The 18,710-nt window shown below is 47.7% G+C and overlaps 3 protein-coding genes across 3 annotated transcripts; 1 reads left to right on the top strand and 2 right to left on the bottom strand.

Annotated features, from left to right (window-relative positions):
- Positions 1 to 4,354: 4,354 nt before the first annotated feature.
- On the bottom strand, positions 4,355 to 5,128 carry VC83_08740 (uncharacterized protein; the record flags this gene model as incomplete). The annotated part of the gene is made up of 2 exons (XM_024472283.1): positions 4,355 to 4,755; positions 4,810 to 5,128. 2 exons carry the CDS (start codon positions 5,126 to 5,128, stop codon positions 4,355 to 4,357), a joined length of 720 nt encoding a protein of 239 aa, XP_024320357.1.
- Positions 5,129 to 5,531: 403 nt separating this feature from the next.
- VC83_08739 (uncharacterized protein) lies at positions 5,532 to 7,070 on the top strand (the record flags this gene model as incomplete). The annotated part of the gene is made up of 1 exon (XM_024472282.1): positions 5,532 to 7,070. The coding sequence occupies one exon, from the start codon at positions 5,532 to 5,534 to the stop codon at positions 7,068 to 7,070; it is 1,539 nt and encodes a 512-aa protein (XP_024320337.1).
- A 551-nt stretch (positions 7,071 to 7,621) lies between these two features.
- Positions 7,622 to 15,079, bottom strand: ATG2 (autophagy- protein 2). Its single transcript, XM_024472281.1, has 2 exons — positions 8,083 to 15,079; positions 7,622 to 8,022 (listed from the first exon to the last, which is right to left on the bottom strand). The coding sequence occupies exons 1-2, from the start codon at positions 14,437 to 14,439 to the stop codon at positions 8,005 to 8,007; spliced, it is 6,375 nt and encodes a 2,124-aa protein (XP_024320338.1). The 5' UTR covers positions 14,440 to 15,079; the 3' UTR covers positions 7,622 to 8,004.
- Between the last annotated feature and the right edge of the window lie 3,631 nt (positions 15,080 to 18,710).

The following is an 18,710-nucleotide window of genomic DNA, read 5'->3' as shown; positions in this document are numbered from 1 at the left end:
TCTTGTTCACAATTACCTCTGTGCTTGAGGGGGTTCTTAAGGATCTCGTATCCTATTCGGCGCCAACGCGTCGACGACTTTACCAGCTTGCTCTGCAGGATCAAACCCTGATCCACTGGTCGTCCGTGAGTTCTCTGGGGTCACGGCTATTTGAAGTCGTCAGGTCTCAGCTCCGTCGCAGTTTCCGAGTCGCGGTCGGTGGTGTAACGGTAGTTCTCCTGAGTCGTTCCAGTGTGGGATATTCTTTGAGTACGGCCGTCCCCGGCAGGCGTGATCTTTTTTGTATAATGTAAGGACGCAGGGCACCGTATCACGAGAAGTGGCATATGGGAGTGCGAGTCGGATATGAGTCGGTGCAATCCTATAGGTCTACTACGAAGGATACAAAAAAGATGAAGGTGTAACCCTGTATGACTGTTCCCTTAAAATACCCGAAACCGCTCCGACTCAGCTAGCTCCCTGTTTGCCTAAGGCTTCCTTACGTTATGTGCCTAAGGCTGTCAGTCGCGACTGACCCGTAACGGCCCCGAGTCTCGATGACGCCACGTGACGGCCGTAACTACCCCGAGTAAGGAGGCATCCTTACAGCCTCGGTTCGAACTGTCCTTACAAAAGTCCAGCTTCTCTCCACCCTGACTGTATAGTCTTTACAGTCAATGACTGGTTGCGAATATGTGGTAGATCAGAGATGTAAGGACAGTTCGAACCGAGGCTGACCTTTGAGTCTGCAGAAGTATCCGAAGTATAATGTGAAGACTTCGATACTCGAAGCAGTAGGACAAGATATAGTAGTTCAGGCTCCAAAGCATATACTTTATACCACAGGGGTCAAGTGCTGAGACTAACAGGTTGGCCAAGTGGTTCGACTCGAAGTAAGGGAATGCAAAGTAAGTCGAAGCAGGAGGAATTGCAAGAAGGCCAAGTAGTGTATCATTTGCTAGCTAAAGATCAATAAGAGACATGAGCAATAAGTGCTTATACAACAGTAAAAATCCCTAGTGCCAAATAAGCGAAGGCACTAATTAACCAAACCCTAGCTAAGTGAGCCCTAGTGAAGTGAGCCAATAACAAGAGAGCCTAAGCCAGTAGTCAACATTTGGGCTGATCTAGGTCAGCAAGTGAAGCGAAGTGAGCAAAGTGAGCAAAGCAGGTGAAGTGAATGACATAGTGAAATAAGTACTAGAGACTAAAGCGAATGGAAGGGTCATGACAGAAATATCGAAGGAGTGTCATGACAAGAGAGGAATGTTCGAAGTTTATACTCATAATCAAAACTCCGGACTGCTTTATCAAGAGCCTTTTGATGGAAGTGCTTGCACTGTTGGAAAACTTTAACATCAAGCAGCTGAAGCAGATGTGTTGTATGAGGTGGAAGCGCACATAGAATAACATTGTATTCTTCTGCTATTGTGATAAACTGCTCAGTTTTATGTGAATCGTCAACTATCAATAGTCGAGTCTCATTACATGATGAGTACACTGCTGAATGTTGAATAAAGTGGTGTAGATATTGAATTCCAACTGCATCATTTGTATATCCACTGTCATTAACAATTACAAGAGCGTCAGGCTCAAGATTATCATACCATGACTCCATATGAAGCTTTCCTGGTAATATAATACACTCAGGAAGTGCATATAGCATTTATAGCTTCGATGACAGTAACAGAGAGTCGATTATCAGGATTATCTACAATCCACTTTGTACATTAGTATTGAACTCTTTAGAATAGAGTTAACTTACCTGCTTTACTCCGACTGGTACAAAATATAATATCAAGCCATACAATCTCTGGAACTTTGATGAGACAGGTTACATGATTGGATGCTATCAGTCTACAGTATATTTTGTAATACTCGCATTATACTTCATAAAGAAGTCCTCGAAATTTGACTGATTCTGGGCTTGCTTTTGCTGAGTATTTAATGCCTTCGTACGAATAGAGTGGAATTCAGGGTGGGCTTTAAGGAACTGTTGAAGCCAGCATCGAGAGGGCAGCTCTTTGCCTGGTCGCAAGTCTGCGACAGCTTGTAGTAGCGTACTCCAATTTGCAGGAATACTACGCTCGAGTTGGTCATATATAAATTGGCAAATGGCAGCATCTTGTGCAGGAGTCAATACTCGGTTTTGTCCTCCATATGGCTTGGGCGTTGTAGATGTCGACTTCGATATGTGTCATCTGTCATACTGACATTCGTTGCACTCAGTTTGCTATCAAACTCAAGAGCAAACTTAGAAATCTGCTCCTCAAACCTACAAGTCACCATAGATATCTTGGCTTATCACACCAACAACAAGAGCAATACTACTCAACGATTGCTGCAAACTCTTCTACTACATCTGTTTATGCTACATGTCATACTGACATTCGTTGCACTCAGTTTGCTATCAAACTCAAGAGCAAACTTAGAAATCTCCTCCTCAAACCTACAAGTCACCATACATATCTTGGCTTATCACACCAACAACAGAAGCAATACTACTCAACGATTGCTGCAAACTCTTCTACTACATCTGTTTATGCTACATACATCACGGCATATCATTTGAACACTCATTGAACAAGTTATTAAGAAAATCTCCTCCTTAAGGGGGTGGGCCAATACTACCACATGGCATATCTCTACCAACTAGAGGCCTAGGAACATGAACGATAGCTCTAGAAGCTTCTACAACCCTCTATGATTCATTACACGTCATCGCTCCTTAGTTACCCACAAGATTGGTTAAGTTATGACATAATTTATCTATAGGTACTCTGACCTTGGACCTCCTTTTCACTTCCTATAGGCTAGGAACCCAAGAGATGGTTCTATGGGATTCTCTTACGTTCACTACATGATTAGCAAGCTAGTTGTGGGTCGCACTTGATTTCTAATACATTTACCAAGCCTGGTTAGTCATGGAAAGTCATGGAAAATGAGAGAACTACACTCCTTTGGCATAAATAGGATTGCCCTTTCCTTAAGAAAGGGCAAGCAGGCAATACAGTAAATCGACTAGCACATACTTCTATGTCTTTTACAAGCTTCCAAGCATTGATCTTGTTATTCTTTGTTTCTGAAAAGTCAGTGAGGTGCTAACCTCTGACTTACCCCCGAGTTCTCAGACTCAACATTTGTTACAACTTGTCTAAACCACTTCACTACATCACACACCTGATTGCTGCGTTGTGGAATAGTCTAAGCTACGACCCTTTGGCTCTGTTTCCTAAGACAGTGTGTTGTCTTAGTAAAATCATCCCTTCCTTGGGTGGCTAGATTCTCACATCTGGTGCACCCACCATTACATCATCATAGAGTTACTTAATGTCGAATTTTGTAGCGACCCAGGAGATTGTATGGGCTTGTGGAGGCTTTAAAAAGAACTGCACGGCTTCTGCAATGCGAGATTTATATTCAGAACCATGGGTTGGAGGCATATTGGTAGTATTGTTCATGAATTGGTAGTATTGAAGTGGTTTTCATGAGGCGACGTGGCATACTCAAACTTGCTTTCGCATACCCAACTCGCTTTCGCCACGCCACCTTACGAGCGAAGCGAGTAGGTGGACAAACCACCGAGTACCGGTTCGCTTGTGAAATACGTTAGTCATGATTATTATGATTATTTTGTGCTAACCCTAGCTGAGCTTGATACTAAAGCTCTATGGGAAGTGGTGGTTATCTCATTTAAGCTATTTAAGTTATTTTTTTAAGGGGCAATCAATTGTAATCGTATTGGATCTCATTTGCTATTTGACAGTGCGGCTAAATATCTGACCCGATGGTGGCTTGCGATTTCGAGTGTTCAAAAGGAGGCATGTGAAGAAGGACTAGGCGGGTATGAAGTATGAATGACATACATGTCCCACGTTGCTGCAACGATGAAGCCAATAATTGGCAAGACGATGGTACAGCGTTCCCAGGTATCCATCCTGCCAGTGGTGCAGGGCCAGCCCATCCAGTCTCAGCGCATGATGCGAAAGCCCGCCATCATTGAGCGAACCCCTGACAAATTGACAGCATTTCTCGGTAATTGGAACACATAGCAAGAATACCCAGCGACATACCCAGCGACGGTGACAGGGCCTCGACGGCAGCATCGTAGCGACAACACCGCTAGCATCATTTCACCCAACAAGCCTGTTGCCCACCGCAGCACACAACACCCGCATCAGCCTGGGTGTGGTAGCGCCGCCATTGTTGGCTTGAGGATACTCGCGCCCAACGGGGGCCTATATAGTCGGCCCTTGCATCAGGCTTAGGGTCACGCTTGCTTGAGATCTACCATGAAATAAAATGAATGGGGTATCGTAGTATTATCTTCAGATGATTTTCGTCATATGAAAACTTCAGCATCAAGGATGGCCTATTACCGCAATATATCATTCAGAAGTAGATCCGCCTTCTTCTCCTGATCCAAGAAGTCAAGGTCCATCTCCTCACCACCCTGGTTCTGTGACGTTTCCAGTCCCTCGAGCCTGCCCTTGACCCGCGCCATCAGCATCCCCATCTTCTGCAACTCAGCCTCCACCTCCCCATCCCTCGTGCACAGGTTCCCCTGAACATCTTCCTTCGAGTTCTCAAACGGTTCCAGCACCCCCTTCAATGCTTTATACCTTGCAACCTTCTCTCTCAACCCCGTCCGCCTATCATTGAGCCCCTTGATGTGCGCAGCTAACTCCACATACCGCTGGGCTTCCTCTGGGCGCTGCGCAACCTCCTCTTCATCCTCCCACGCATCTGGGAGACTCGTGATATTGACATCCGCCACTGCGAACTGTTAGCAAAAGGCGAATCCTATTCCAGTCCACAGCGCATCCATACCAAAATCTGTCCCTAGCTCCAATTGACCCCGCGCAAGCTCCCCGCTGACGTCGCGCTCGCCAGCCATCCAGTACAATGCGTCCACCTGCTCGGCGACATGGCGCTGTGCCGGCGCGGAATAGACGAGTTTGGCGTGCTCTTGGATCCGGGCGTTGAGCTGGAAGAGGGCGTCATCTATGGCTCGTTGGCGGATGGCTTGGTCTTCATCGGGGGGTTGGTAGTTCACTGGGATTCTCAGTGGGGCGGAGAGAGCTTGGATTTGAGAGCGCAGGAATGCGAGTTTTAGGTCGAGGATCGTGGGAGCTGGAGCGGCGGACATTGTGGTTTATGCAGGCTAGGTAGCCTTGTGAGACACCGGGTGACTGGGGAGTGTGATGTATTTGTTGGCTCTTAAGTTGTTATTTCACTGTTTCGATAAGTTCGAGGTTGATGGCCCTTCTGAGACGCGACCCAAAGCGCGTCCCAAAACGTTGTAATGCACGTGACTTTGCGGGGCATGTGAGTTTGAAATCGTTGTGTTTCTATTGGTCAGTTATGCCTCGGTCCTTTGCCGTCTAATCCTGGGAACAACCATAATCGTCAATGTTCGCACCAACCACCTTCACCTGTAAGGTACTCCAACAGCTTCGGCTTGTTGTTTTATCACTGCTATATATTTCTCCTTTCTTTCCATCCCCTTTCCATTCCTTCAAACCTTCGAATACATATCGTTCATTATAGCAATGTCTTCAAATAACCTCACTCGTGCCGAGGTGGCGAAACATACCACCGAGGACTCTACCTGGATCATCATCGACCACAAGGTCTATGATCTGACCGACTTCGTCGACGCCCATCCCGGCGGCGAGTTCGTCCTCAAGCAAGTCGCCGGCCAGGACGCAACAGAGGCGTTCTACAACCTCCATCGCCAAGAGGTCCTCCAGAAATACTCCGACCTTTGCATCGGCACCCTCGAGAATGAGAAGCCAGAAGTTATTGAGAAAAAAGCAGGCGACCTAAGCCTTGTCCCATATGGCGAGCCGACATGGTTGAGACCCGAGTTCCACAGTCCTTACTACAATGATTCGCATCGTAGGCTTCAAAAGGCGATTCGGGAGTTTGTAGACAAATACGTCACCCCCGAAGCCGAAGAGTCTGAGCGGACTGGCGCACACATTAGCCAGGAGCTCATCAACCGTATGTCAGAAGCTGGTATTCTCCACATGCGTATAGGTCCTGGAAAGCACATGCACGGTGTTAAGTTACTTGGTGGGGTTATGATGGGCGACGAGTTTGACTACTTCCACGACTCCATCGTCGGACAGGAGCTGGCCAGACCGTTCCAGAGAGGGTTCCAAGATGGCAACATGGCAGGCATGACGATTAGTTTAACAGCCGTTATTAACTTCGCCAATAACGAGGAGTGGAAGAACAAGATTGCACAAGAGTGCTTCAGCGGCAAGAAGAAGATCTCCCTCGCGATCACCGAGGCCTTCGCTGGCTCAGATGTTGCCGGTATCCGCACCACCGCCTTCAAGACTCCAGATGGAAAGCATTACATCGTCAATGGCACGAAGAAGTGGATCACCAACGGCGTGTGGTCGGACTACTTTGTCACCGGCGTCAAGACCGACAAGGGTCTCTCCGTACTACTCATCGAGCGCGGCCCGGGCGTCGAGACAAAGGCCATCAAGACCACCTACTCCGCCGCCGCAGGAACCACCTTCATCACCTTCGACAACGTCAAGGTGCCCGTCGAGAACCTCCTCGGCGTCGAGAACAAGGGTATCCATGTCATCCTGTCCAACTTCAACCACGAGCGCTGGATGATGGTCAACTCCGTCCTCAGATGGTCGCGTACCGTGACGGAGGAGTGCATGAAGTGGGCGGCGCAGCGTGTCGTCTTCGGCAAGAAGCTCAATGAGCAGGCCGTTGTGCGCGCGAAGCTCGCGAAGATGATTGCCCACGTCGAGGCCAACCAGGCCTGGTTGGAGAATATCACGTTCCAGATGACCAAGATGCCATATTCGGAGCAGGCCAAGCACTTGGCTGGCCCGATTGGCCTGCTCAAGATGTTTGCCACGAGGAGTGCGCACGAGATTGCCGATGAGGCGGTGCAAATTTTCGGTGGTAGAGGGTTGACACAGACGGGAATGGGCAGGGTGGTCGAGGCGTTCCACAGGACGTATAAGTTCGATGCTATTCTGGGTGGCGCAGAGGAGGTCCTGGGTGATCTTGGAGTTAGACAGGCGATGAAGCAGATGCCGAAGAGTATGTTGTAATTGTATATGTAGCGAGAGATGTGTTTATAAGTTTCCGATATAATGGACAAATATATAACGTTAGTTTATGGAATCTGGCCGGAGATCTTAGTACCTCGAGAAAAGCCTTTGCAATCAGCGTGAAACGTTAGATGAAGACGATGATTGACTGATATTCAAAAGTTTCAAGGTCCCTGTTACGTTTACGGCTTTCTTTGACACCTCTTCTAGGGATTACGATGTACGAGTACAACACCAATCTTAATTCTTGCCGCCACTGCCGCCATTTTCATGTCACCATTTGAAACCTCACCTTGCCAACACCACCAAGACTTGCTTCTCGTCGCCGCCTCTTACCTGCCGTAATTTTAATGTCACCGTTTGAAACTCTCACTGTCGCCATTACCTTGACCAGGTTATGTTGTGGACTATAATCTACGGGGGCTATAGGTGATTGCAGACGTCAAACTTATCATCACTAACGCCCCAACTGAATGGATTTTCGTTTCTCCTTGGTTGATGAGAGAGGGCCAACTTCCATTTCTTACAAGCTTGATTTAAATATAGGCCCAGAAGCCGTGACGTCAAAAGAAAAGATGTATACGGATTTTAAAACATCGCCCAGTAAATATTCTCTGATGCAAAGCGGATGATTCCCCCGGCTTATCAGGGGGTCATTGGGAGAAAGGCGGTTCAGAGCATTGGGATGCAAAAGGGGCCCAATAATTATACTCATTTCCCACTGGCTCAATTTACCAAAAAAGCCGCACATAGACACGCAGGCACCAGTTCATGAAGTGGTGAAATATAAAACCACGCACTCAGTCCCTTCATAATGACCTTCCCAAACGCCATCTAAACTCCAATATTCCATGCAATTTAATTCGCTCAAAACAACATGCACGCTTCCCCCTTCGCTCAATCATAACCTCCATTCGTTACCGACAGGCAAGTATTAATGCCGTTTGTATTTCTATTACCAGTTAGTATTCCCTTGGTCAACAGTAGCGTAAAGGCAGGGGAAAAAACTAACATCATCAACTCTCCTCAAATTCCCCGGATCAACCCAATTACCCACCCCCAACAGCGTCTTCCCAACCGCCTTCGTCCCCCCCACAAGCGGCCTCAGAATCACTGTCGGCGCCCTCCGCCCCACCGCCCTGACCGCACCAACCGCACTCCCGCTCTCCATAACCTCGCCTGGAACTGCAATTATCGCGTCTCGCGCCATGACGAGGTCGCGCTCGAGGCTCTTGTATGCACCGCGCAGGCCCTGCACCACACCTACAGGTTGGTCAGCGTACAGACTGACCAGCCGCGGCTCATCGGAGTCAGAGTCTCCATCGTTGTCCCAGTCTCCCCCAGTGCGGTGGTGCTGGGTTGGAGCGACTCCCAGTACGCCTTCCGCGCCTTCGAGCACAGTCTGCGTCCCAATTGCCAGTTTAGCACCAAGCTTGATCAGTTCCGTGCCTGACGTCTTGGCGAAGGCTGCGGCTCCTTTACCAAGAGCCCTCACCAGCCGCCCATCTTTCCGGTACTCACGGACGGGGATTTCAACTAGGTCCCTTACGCCGCCTCCGAAGTTTGCAAGGCTTCGTACGGGTGCTAGACCGGCGAGGATTCCTGGAAGTTGGTTTTGCTTGATCTCTGGCATCCAAACATCGTTCAGCATCTTGCCTAGTCTGTCAAAACCAGATACACCATAGAGGATCGTGTGTCTAAGCACCATGTTCGCCTCATCCAAAACTATAAAGTTCATGAATTCTGTGGTATGTCCAGAGCGGAGGCCGCCATAGTCAACGCGCTTTGGCTTGAAATCTAGCTTGACTTGGACATCGTTCACTTCTGCGCGCTGGATAAAAGGAGGCTCGGATGGACCGCTAGACGATGTGTTTGAGGTGTCCTTAAACTCGAAGAAACGAGTTATGAAATCCAAAGCATCCTGGTCGACGTGCAGTCGAAGTGGAAGCAAAGTGGCCCGAAGCACAATTTCAGACGCGGCGAGTTCGGCAACAGGGCGCACGTTGAGTAGCTCAATATGGATTTGGCTCGAACCTGCTTCACGTTCGCCAGCATCGTGCATATAAGTGGCAAATTTCTTCCACGTAGAAGTTAGAACATGGTCGTAGATGTCAAAGTCATGAACACGAATGTCGATTGAGCTCTGAGTTTCACCGGATCCAGGCGGAAATGCAATAACATCCGCATTGACGCCCTTGAGCTCAAAGGTGATTTTGTGATGCTTGCTCCTATTAAGGCGAAGTCGCTTCCCTTTAACTCTGGGTGGTCCAGCCTGCCGGCTGGGGGAAGCTGAAACCGTCGTCGGCGCTAAAGACTCGGTCTCCGTTGCGTTATCATGGAGCTCTCGATTGATAGCTGCAGCCAGTTCCCTTGGATCTCTATTACCAGGAACCCCGATATAGATGGAGTTGAACAAGAAATCACCAATGACGGTTTCTTCCTCTTCGAAATCCAATTCAACGGCCGTAGAGCGTCTGTCCTTACGTGTGCGCGTATCACTCGCTCTCGACTCGATATCTTGAACCGTCTTCGTAATTGTGTCTCGTGTTGCCTGCCAGTCGTATCCATCAAACAAGTTCCAAATTACATGCACATCCCGTACACAAACTTTCAAAGGGCTCTCCCGTACTTTATAAGTATCCGACTTGTCGTACATGTTTTTTGCAGAATTCCACCGATGCGCTGTGCCTTCCACCATGGAACCGTTGCCGAAGTAATCCTCCTTAAAATCCAATTCTTCATTTATATGTACATGTTGCTTGGACGAGAAGCTTTCGAGGAGGACGCCATCGTCTGTATCTTGGTCTGGGTTGTTGTATTGGTCGAAAAGCAGCGAGCCGTGTTGGGATGACTCGCCTGGACTATCTTCTCGTAATGAGCCGACTGGTCTTGCGTAATACTGAGAGTCAAATTCGAGATTCGAGTTGTCGCTGATATCGCTCCCAAGGCGGCTTCCAAACTCCTCGTCTAAGTTAAAATCTCCCGTAAGGTTGTTGCTCTCGAAAGCGTCTCCGGTGAATGAGGCAAGAAGATCTTGCATCGGCATGACCTTGGTGCGGTATTTGACTTCTTTGCTAGGCGGAGATGGGGGCGCCAACGCAGCGAGCGCAGCAATAAGCGTTTGTGTAGAATCGGCGCAAGTTTCCAGAACAAACAGCTCGTCGCGCAACTCAACATCAATATTTTTCTCACCCGGCTTCTTTCCTGTTGATACCCGTACAATTGCTTTGGCAGACGCAACATATCCAAGACAAACAAATCCACGCGAGCATAGATCGGCGACTTGCGAGCTCCCCCCATCGAAAGATTGCCTCCTGCTTTTGTTCGCAAGAGTTGGTGCTATGATATTTGCAACATCGTCGATGGCAACCAACGAGCCTTTCCCCATTTCCGCGGTGACATTTGTATTGTTGTCTTCTGGGAGCACTGCTGAGACATGGCCTTCAGTCATCACCACTAGAATCTTTGATGGTAGTCCTAGAGGATTCAACCCCAAAATACATTCTCGGATTGCAACATCCACAGTCAATGCCTTCGACTCTTGGCTTTTCGGTCCCTTTCCTTTGGCCTCGCCACGCTGCATTGCGAGTGATATCTGTTTTCGGTCCGTCAACGTAGCAACAGAAGCAGCAATGCCAGTAGCCATATCTTCCGTGGTAGCATTAACTTTGAGGCCGAGAAGCGTCATAAGGGTTGGAACATTGTACTCCAATCGCAGATTCCAGAGTTTGAGTTTGATGACTGGTTCCATTTCGTCGCCGATCATACGTGCCATGATTGCGGGCGATCGATCTTTAGCTGCCACGGTCGTGGCAGCACATATTATTTCCTCGGTATCGTTTCGGTTGACGGTGAAAGTATCCATTGACAAAGCCACAAGTGCTGGCAAGTTTATTTGAGCAACCTCGATATCCGTTGCCCGTGCTTGGAAATTGCCCACAGTTCTATTAATATCCACCTTCAGATCGAACTTTTTGACCAAGAGAAGTGAGAGAAACCCAGGCCGATCATCTTGAGGCAAGTATTTAGCTACTGTCGAGAGCTTGGAGACTTCTTCGCCCAGGTCCGGCAGATACCTGAGCTGTTCCAGATGTGCAACGCGAGATTTAAACTGATCTATGTTTACTCGGAGAACGGCCCCTTGTCTCCGTTGCCGGAGAAGAGTCTCAAGTAAGATATCATCGTCTCGGTCATACTTTGATTTTGACGGCGTAATCAGAGCTAACAGGCGGTCAAGATCAGCACTTTTTGGCGTTTCCAAATATTCCAGTCGCATTCCAGTTAATTCTGCGCGAATCGCGGGCTCGTCGTCGAAAAAGGTAGCTAGATGAGGTCCCGTTATCTTCGTTTGGTCAATGACAACAGCAATACCCTCATCGCGGCTAACAATTTTTACGGCTGTCGTATCGAGACCAACGCTGCAGTCTTTACCAATAAGATCCAGTACAAAACCGGCAATTCGGGCATCGACCTTGGTCTGTGACGACACTGACTCATCGTCTGGCATTATCGGGGCATCAAATCTTACGCCTCGAGGTTTTGTCTTAGCAGGGCTCGAGGTTGTCATCGTAGCGCTTGATGCCATGGAGCTTGTCATGTTCAGAACACTACTTAGGCCACCAAACCAGCTGAATGTTTCGTCAAGCTTCTGTAGGTTGATGGATAGGTGTATGGGCAGAGTAAAAATGCTGTAGCGACTAGTGTCTGGCGTTTTTAACATTTTGACGGATACATCAACACCGGCTGTAGCTGCTAGGTCTCTGACAGATTCTCTCATCTGCAGGTCGGCATCGAAGGAGAGTATATTCTCTTTGGCATAGCCAAACACGAACTTCTGTAGCGTAATAGAAGCAGCTGTGGAAGCTTGGGAGATATCATAACTTATATCAAGCCCCTTCAAGGTAGTCCGCAGCAAGACATCAGAACTTGGAGGTTTGACAACATACTCCTTTCCAAATGGGGTATCCGGTATCCCCGTGCCCGGCAGTCTTTCCAGGAATTTAACAGAGAAACGATCCGCATGAAACTTAAGCAACAGTGGCAAAGCCTCTTTTTCTTCCTCTGGCACCGAAGCTTGACTCCGCTGATTGCCTTCAAATACGACTGAGATGCTTTGAAATAACTTGAAAAGGAGTCGTGCCGCAGAAACATCGACCTGTGCGTATAGTTGGCCAAGAACTATCTCGATGGCGGTTGATTTGGAATCTTCCTTCGCCGGAAGCTCATGTTTTTTAGGCTTGTCTTGTTCAGAGACAGATGGACGCTCACGAGCTCGGATTGAGGGTGTGGAGAATGCTCCAGGCAAATCTGGTGCCAAAAATCGGGATTCTGACGCCTGGGGACCATATATACTAGCTCGAGTAGAAGATTCCATAACAGCAGCTTCTGCAGCAGTTGCTTTGTCCAATGACCCGTTCCCGTCGGCTGTAGGAGGGAGATATATACCAACATGGTCCAAGCTAAATAGTTGCTTGGCCATCCTATTATCTCGATCCGAGGAGATATTTGATGCCCTGGAGATATTGGTTTCCGTTTTCTTTATCGGTGGAATGGACGCATCAAAGTGCTCTTCCGTGGGTGTCTCTGATTGCACGTCGGGCTCAGCTGTTAAATCTGATTCCGAGTTTATAGATCTCGCCTCTTCGGCAGGAATAGGTATCTCGTATTTTTCGTCTTCATGTGTGCTTTCGGCACTATCAGGGCTATACGGCAATTGAGCTCCAGAACTTCTCCCCAGTTCTGGAGTCCAAGGCGGTTCGGGGGCCTCGGTCGAATCGCTGCCTGGAACATTGTAACCGCCCGCTGGCTCTTCGTGCCTGGAGCCGTGGGACAACGCACTCATATACATGCTCTCAGCATCTTCATGGGTAAACAATCTAGATTCTGCCAGGCTTTCATAATCCGATGGCGAGCCACTGACATCAGACGGCGGACCTGACCTTTTGCCAGTTAGGTTCGGCATAGAAGCAAAAGTTTCCTCGTAGTGGGAATGGCCGCTCTTGTGCATCGCCACGGGCTCTGAATTTGCCACTGCAGCGTGAGGGCGGGCGATCCCAGGAGCTCTGATATGCGATCCTGCAATAGAAGCTCCTCGAGGATCCAACCTAGAGCTTGATGCTAGCGAAGCAGGGTTGGTAAATCTGCTGGTGTGAAGTTTCTTATCTGAGGACAAGAACGTAGATGCCCTCGGCGTAGACTCCGGAGATCTTCCGGAGGATAGTTTTTTCTTGTGGACACTTCCGAATGAGAAGTCGTTCCTCTCTTCACTGCTACCATCATCTGAAAATTGGTTATCAGCGACTTCATTCAAAAATTCAGAGTTATCCAGTATGCTGTGCATCATATCGGCTGGAAGTTCATCCATGGCATCTGGGTAATCGTCATCTTCCGGCGCGTCATCAAATCGTCCTGATGCTTCCAGGGAGTGGCCAATGCTGGATGCTACTGGCGAAGTTGGGTTTGGCACCTCGTCGTCATGGGGCACAGGTGACGACGCGAGATTTGATGTAGAGAGGTTATCTCTAACTGACAGTGGTGGCGATTCCACATCAGACCTGGAATTGAAGCCTTGTCGGGAAATGCTCTGGCTTTTCAGACTCCGCAAGTCTGAATGCGTCGCCGCAGGAGACGGCATCCCTGAGGAGCGCGTCAGGCTCGCAAAGTGCCCAGCATCTGAAATGAGAAATCCACGAAGGTTCCTGAGGCTAACTAGCCTCTTCTCATCCTTGAGTGGCAGGACTGGAGCTTCCGCATCAACCTTCCCCTCATCTTTATCAGCCGTAACACCCTCAATATCAATATCCTCGATATTTATCTGCAGTGTAACTGGGTCCATAGTCGACTGTCCCAGCGACTCGACAGGAATATCCACATCGAGATTCAGCTTGATACCGCGGACCCTTACTCGAAGTCTGTCGACGATGCCTTTCAAGAAATTCGCCATGAAAGCTGGTAAGGCCAGGGCCGCCCCAGTCCCAACTGTAGAGTCGTCATCTCCGTCGTCGCTCAGCGAAGCCACGGACTGGCTCATGATGGCTGCTTCCAGTTCTGCTCTCTCTTCCGGTGGCTCGGTTTGTATAAACGACTGCGCTAGATCCGCCGCCGTAGGTATCGGAGAGCCTGGATCATCGTTGGGTCCTGGCCCGCCTGGCCAGGACCCTTCTGCAGTTTTACTTTGTTTCCTGTCATGTCCAGCCATAGACTTCCCTTTTGCGACGCCATGTTCGCCTTCGGGTGACACTTTTATATGGCCTTCCACCCCATCGACCTCCACCACAATAGGGCTACTGTATATATCGACCGGTATAGTCAAGCGGAGTAACAGCACCTGGGCCTTCGCGAGTTCGATATTCGGGGGAAGCTTGAGCATAGTCCCAAGTTTCTAAAAGTTCATACAGAGTCAGTATAACTCCTGCACACGCCACCACAGCGCCACAGTAATGATCGGAAGACATTACCTTCAACCGCAACCCCACATCGCGGAACTCCAGTGTGCTCTTAGAGCCCCATGATATGTCCAGGCAATCCAGATCCAGCGCATCTGTATCGATAATCTCCAGCCGCGAAAGAGCATACCGTAGCAGTCGTTTCTGTATCGACGTCGGGAGGAGGAACGAAGCCATACTGCGGACGAGGGAACCTGCCCCGCAGCCTGTAGCTCTGGCTGTATCTTATAGCAAGCCCAGCAGAAACAAAGCTTCGCGATAGCTTCGCACTTTTTCAAATATCCGTTTTGTACTGTGCGGTACTCTACCGCCCCTTCAAAGGACGCTTCCAAGTCTAGCGTCACAGGTGGTGCGTCTTCGCCGCTTTCCCGCCGCGCATGTCTAATCTGTTTTAGGGTATGTGCAGAAGTATAACAATAATCCTCCTAGGCCAGAATGCACATTTTTGGTCTCCTTACTGCCGCAGTATTAAGGATATTAAGAGGCGACAATAAGACCAAGAGCAAGAACAGATCCCGTTAGGTGAGGTTGTGAGCTGGCTGTGTGAATGATGGTAAGCTACCAGGGGGGTTACCTGGGTGGTGCCGCTTCGCCTAGCGTTATCGATAACCAATCGCTGCGCTAGGGGCGGCACTCGGTATCAGCGCACCCCGCCCAGGTCAGGTTTAGTCAGGTTCGGCCAGTGGTGTCACTCCAGTACTCTCACGGGCCATGCGTCATGAGACTGCCAAATACTCTAATAATAATGAGACCAAAACGCAGGTGTATCTACATACATACAAGTCATCATATAACATAGACGTCATCATGTTTGTTTTGGATAATATTTTAACAGTAACGTATTTCACATGCGAGTGACGCACACAAGCGAGTGACGCACCAAAACACCAAAACGCCTCAACTTGACAAAATTCAACTTATGGCAACATTAACTCAACTTAAAACTTCTAATCAAGAGGGTAGGATGTTTCTAGCTATCCAATTAATTAAACAAGTCCATATTCAAAGTATTCGAGCTGCTGCAATGTCATATGATGTCCCTTAAGCAACCCTAAAGCAACACTTAGACGACGCGCTCATGGTATTACTTCTCGACGCGACTCTACCCCTAACTCACGAAAATTGACTCCGTACGAAGAGTCAGCTTCTTGTTTAGTATATTCTCGACCATTACTAGTAGGTTGGGCCCTACGGACTTACGGACTAACTAGACTATCTTAGATTACAAACGAGCAAAATGTGAAGATCCTAAGATAATTCAAGAGTGGTTTTCTCTCGTATGAAACATAGTTGCGAAATATAGTATCTTAGAGTCATAGTCTAGTTAGTCCGTAACTATGTTTCATACGAGAGAAAACCACTCTTGAATTATCTTAGGATCTTCACATTTTGCTCGTTTGTAATCGTACTTCTAGCTGAGCTTTGATTTGATTTCCGTAGTAGTCTAGTTTATCCTAACAGGGCTCCTACCTCGTTCGGAAAGTACGAGGTTGGCCATTTCTTACACACCTTGTAGCTGGGGTGGAAATCCACATGACAGACTAAGGGTAGTCCCTACGGACTAGATCTACTAATAATATGGACTGGTTAGTATTACAGACTGAATTATTGCCATAGTTGCACTAGCTGTATACAGCAAAGAGTGTGGCTTGTATAAGAGGCTGAATATAGTTAAGAACCCCTAGCCCCTGTCATACTGACATTCGTTGCACTCAGTTTGCTATCAAACTTAAGAGCAAACTTAGAAATCTCCTCCTCAAACCTACAAGTCACCATACATATCTTGGCTTATCACACCAACAACAGAAGCAATACTACTCAACGATTGCTGCAAACTCTTCTACTACATCTGTTTATGCTACATACATCACGGCATATCATTTGGACACTCATTGAACAAGTTATTAAGAAAATCTCCTCCTTAAGGGGGGTGGGCCAATACTACCACATGGCATATCTCTACCAACTAGAGGCCTAGGAACATGAACGATAGCTCTAGAAGCTTCTACAACCCTCTATGATTCATTACACGTCATCGCTCCTTAGTTACCCACAAGATTGGTTAAGTTATGACATAATTTGTCTATAGGTACTCTGACCTTGGACCTCCTTTTCACTTCCTATAGGCTAGGAACCCAAGAGATGGTTCTATGGGATTCTCTTACGTTCACTACATGATTAGCAAGCTAGTTGTGGGTCGCACTTGATTTCTAATACATTTACCAAGCCTGGTTAGTCATGGAAAGTCATGGAAAATGAGAGAACTACACTCCTTTGGCATAAATAGGATTGCCCTTTCCTTAAGAAAGGGCAAGCAGGCAATACAGTAAATCGACTAGCACATACTTCTACATCTTTTCCAAGCTTCCAAGCATTGATCTTGTTATTCTCTGTTTTTTGAAAAGTCAGTGAGGTGCTAACCTCTGACTTACCCCTGAGTTCTCATACTCAACATTTGTTGCAACTTGTCTAAACCACTTCACCACATCATACACCTGATTGCTGCGTTGTGGAATAGTCTAAGCTACAAGCCTTTGGCTCTGTTTCCTAAGACAGTGTGTTGTCTTAGTAAATTCATCCCTTCCTTGGGTGGCTAGATTCTCATATCTGGTGCACCCACCATTACAGCTTTCCAAGTAACACATTACAGTATTGTAAAGAATACTATATTGAGTTGAGCACGAAGCTCCTATCTAAGAACTAACTATCTACTTATATAGTGGCGTCGTGCCTAGTGGACTCCTGGGAACTCACTTGAGTCCTCGGAGTCCTGGACTCTTAGGATTCTTCTCATCATCCTGTGAGTCCGTCACGTGCCTAGTGGACTCCTGGGAACTCACTCGAGTCCTCGGAGTCCTGGATTCTTAGGATTCTTCTCATCATCCTGCGAGTCCGTCACGTGATACTTTCAGAACTACTATTCCCCGCTGCCCCTCCAGGTACCAGGGCCGGTCTCATGCGACCTCCCTCCTTCCTGTCCTGTAGTTGGCCAGCCTTCTTGTTCCGTCGTAACATGAAGTGGTTCAGACAAGTTGCAACAAATGTTGAGTCTGGGAACTCAGGGGTAAGTCAGAGGTTAGCACCTCACTGACTTTTCAAAAAACAGAGAATAACAAGATCAATGCTTGGAAGCTTGGAAAAGATGTAGAAGTATGTGCTAGTCGATTTACTGTATTGCCTGCTTGCCCTTTCTTAAGGAAAGGGCAATCCTATTTATGCCAAAGGAGTGTAGTTCTCTCATTTTCCATGACTTTCCATGACTTACCAGGCTTGGTAACTGTAGTCGATGTAAGAGAATCCCATAGAACCATCTCTTAGGTTCATAGCCTATAGGAAGTAAAAGGAGGTCCAAGGTCAGAGTACCTCTATAGACAAATTATGTCATAGACAAATTATGTTACAGACAAATTATGTCATAACTTAACCAATCTTGTGGGTAACTAAAGAGCGATGACATGTAATGAATCATAGAGGTTCGTAGGAGCTTTTAGAGCTATCGTTCATGCTCCTAGGCCTCTAGTTGGTAGAGATATGTCATGTGGTAGTATGAGTGATGTCATGTAATGAATCATAGAGGGTTGTAGAGATATGCTATGTGGTAATATCGGCCCAGTAACTAAGGAGCGATGACGTGTAATGAATCATAGATGGTTGTAGCAATCGTTGAGTAGTATTGCTCTTGTTGTTGGTGTGATAAGCCAAAATATGTATAGTGACTTGTAGGTTTGAGGAGGAGATTTCCAAGTTTGCTCTTGAGTTTGATAGCAAACTGAGTGCAACGAATGTCAGTATGACACGACGGCAGCCAGATCTTCTATCCGAAGGTTAGTATACAGTAATCAATCAAAAAAAACAAAGGAAAAGGAAAAGGAAGGAATTGAACTTACCGGTGGCTTTGAGGCCAGAAGACTCAGTGGTGGGGGTGGTGGTGGTGGCCATCACGTTGTTGAAGAAGAAGGAAAGTGAGGTTGGTGGGGGGTTGTAAAAATATTCACGTTTGACGCATTGGAGTCACGTGACCAATGCTCAATCACGTGCTTTCGTGGCTTCACGGCAGGCTGCTTACAAACTGGTGCCCACGGCGCTGGTCGACAATACTCGTCTTTCATCCTCAAATTGAAGACTACTATCAATACTAACAGTATTAGACCATAGGTCTAGTTGAGGTAGTGAAATTATCTCATTCATTGTGAAT

Source organism: Pseudogymnoascus destructans (genome assembly GCF_001641265.1).
Source record: "Pseudogymnoascus destructans isolate 20631-21 unplaced genomic scaffold scaffold_27, whole genome shotgun sequence".
Classification (NCBI taxonomy): Eukaryota; Fungi; Ascomycota; class Leotiomycetes; order Thelebolales; family Thelebolaceae; genus Pseudogymnoascus; species Pseudogymnoascus destructans.
This window is presented reverse-complemented; position numbering and strand designations above follow the sequence as displayed.

Excerpts from the sequence above, each read along its gene's own strand:
- ATG2 (XM_024472281.1), bottom strand. The coding sequence starts at position 14,439 with ATGCTCAAGCTTCCCCCGAATATCGAACTCGCGAAGGCCCAGGTGCTG.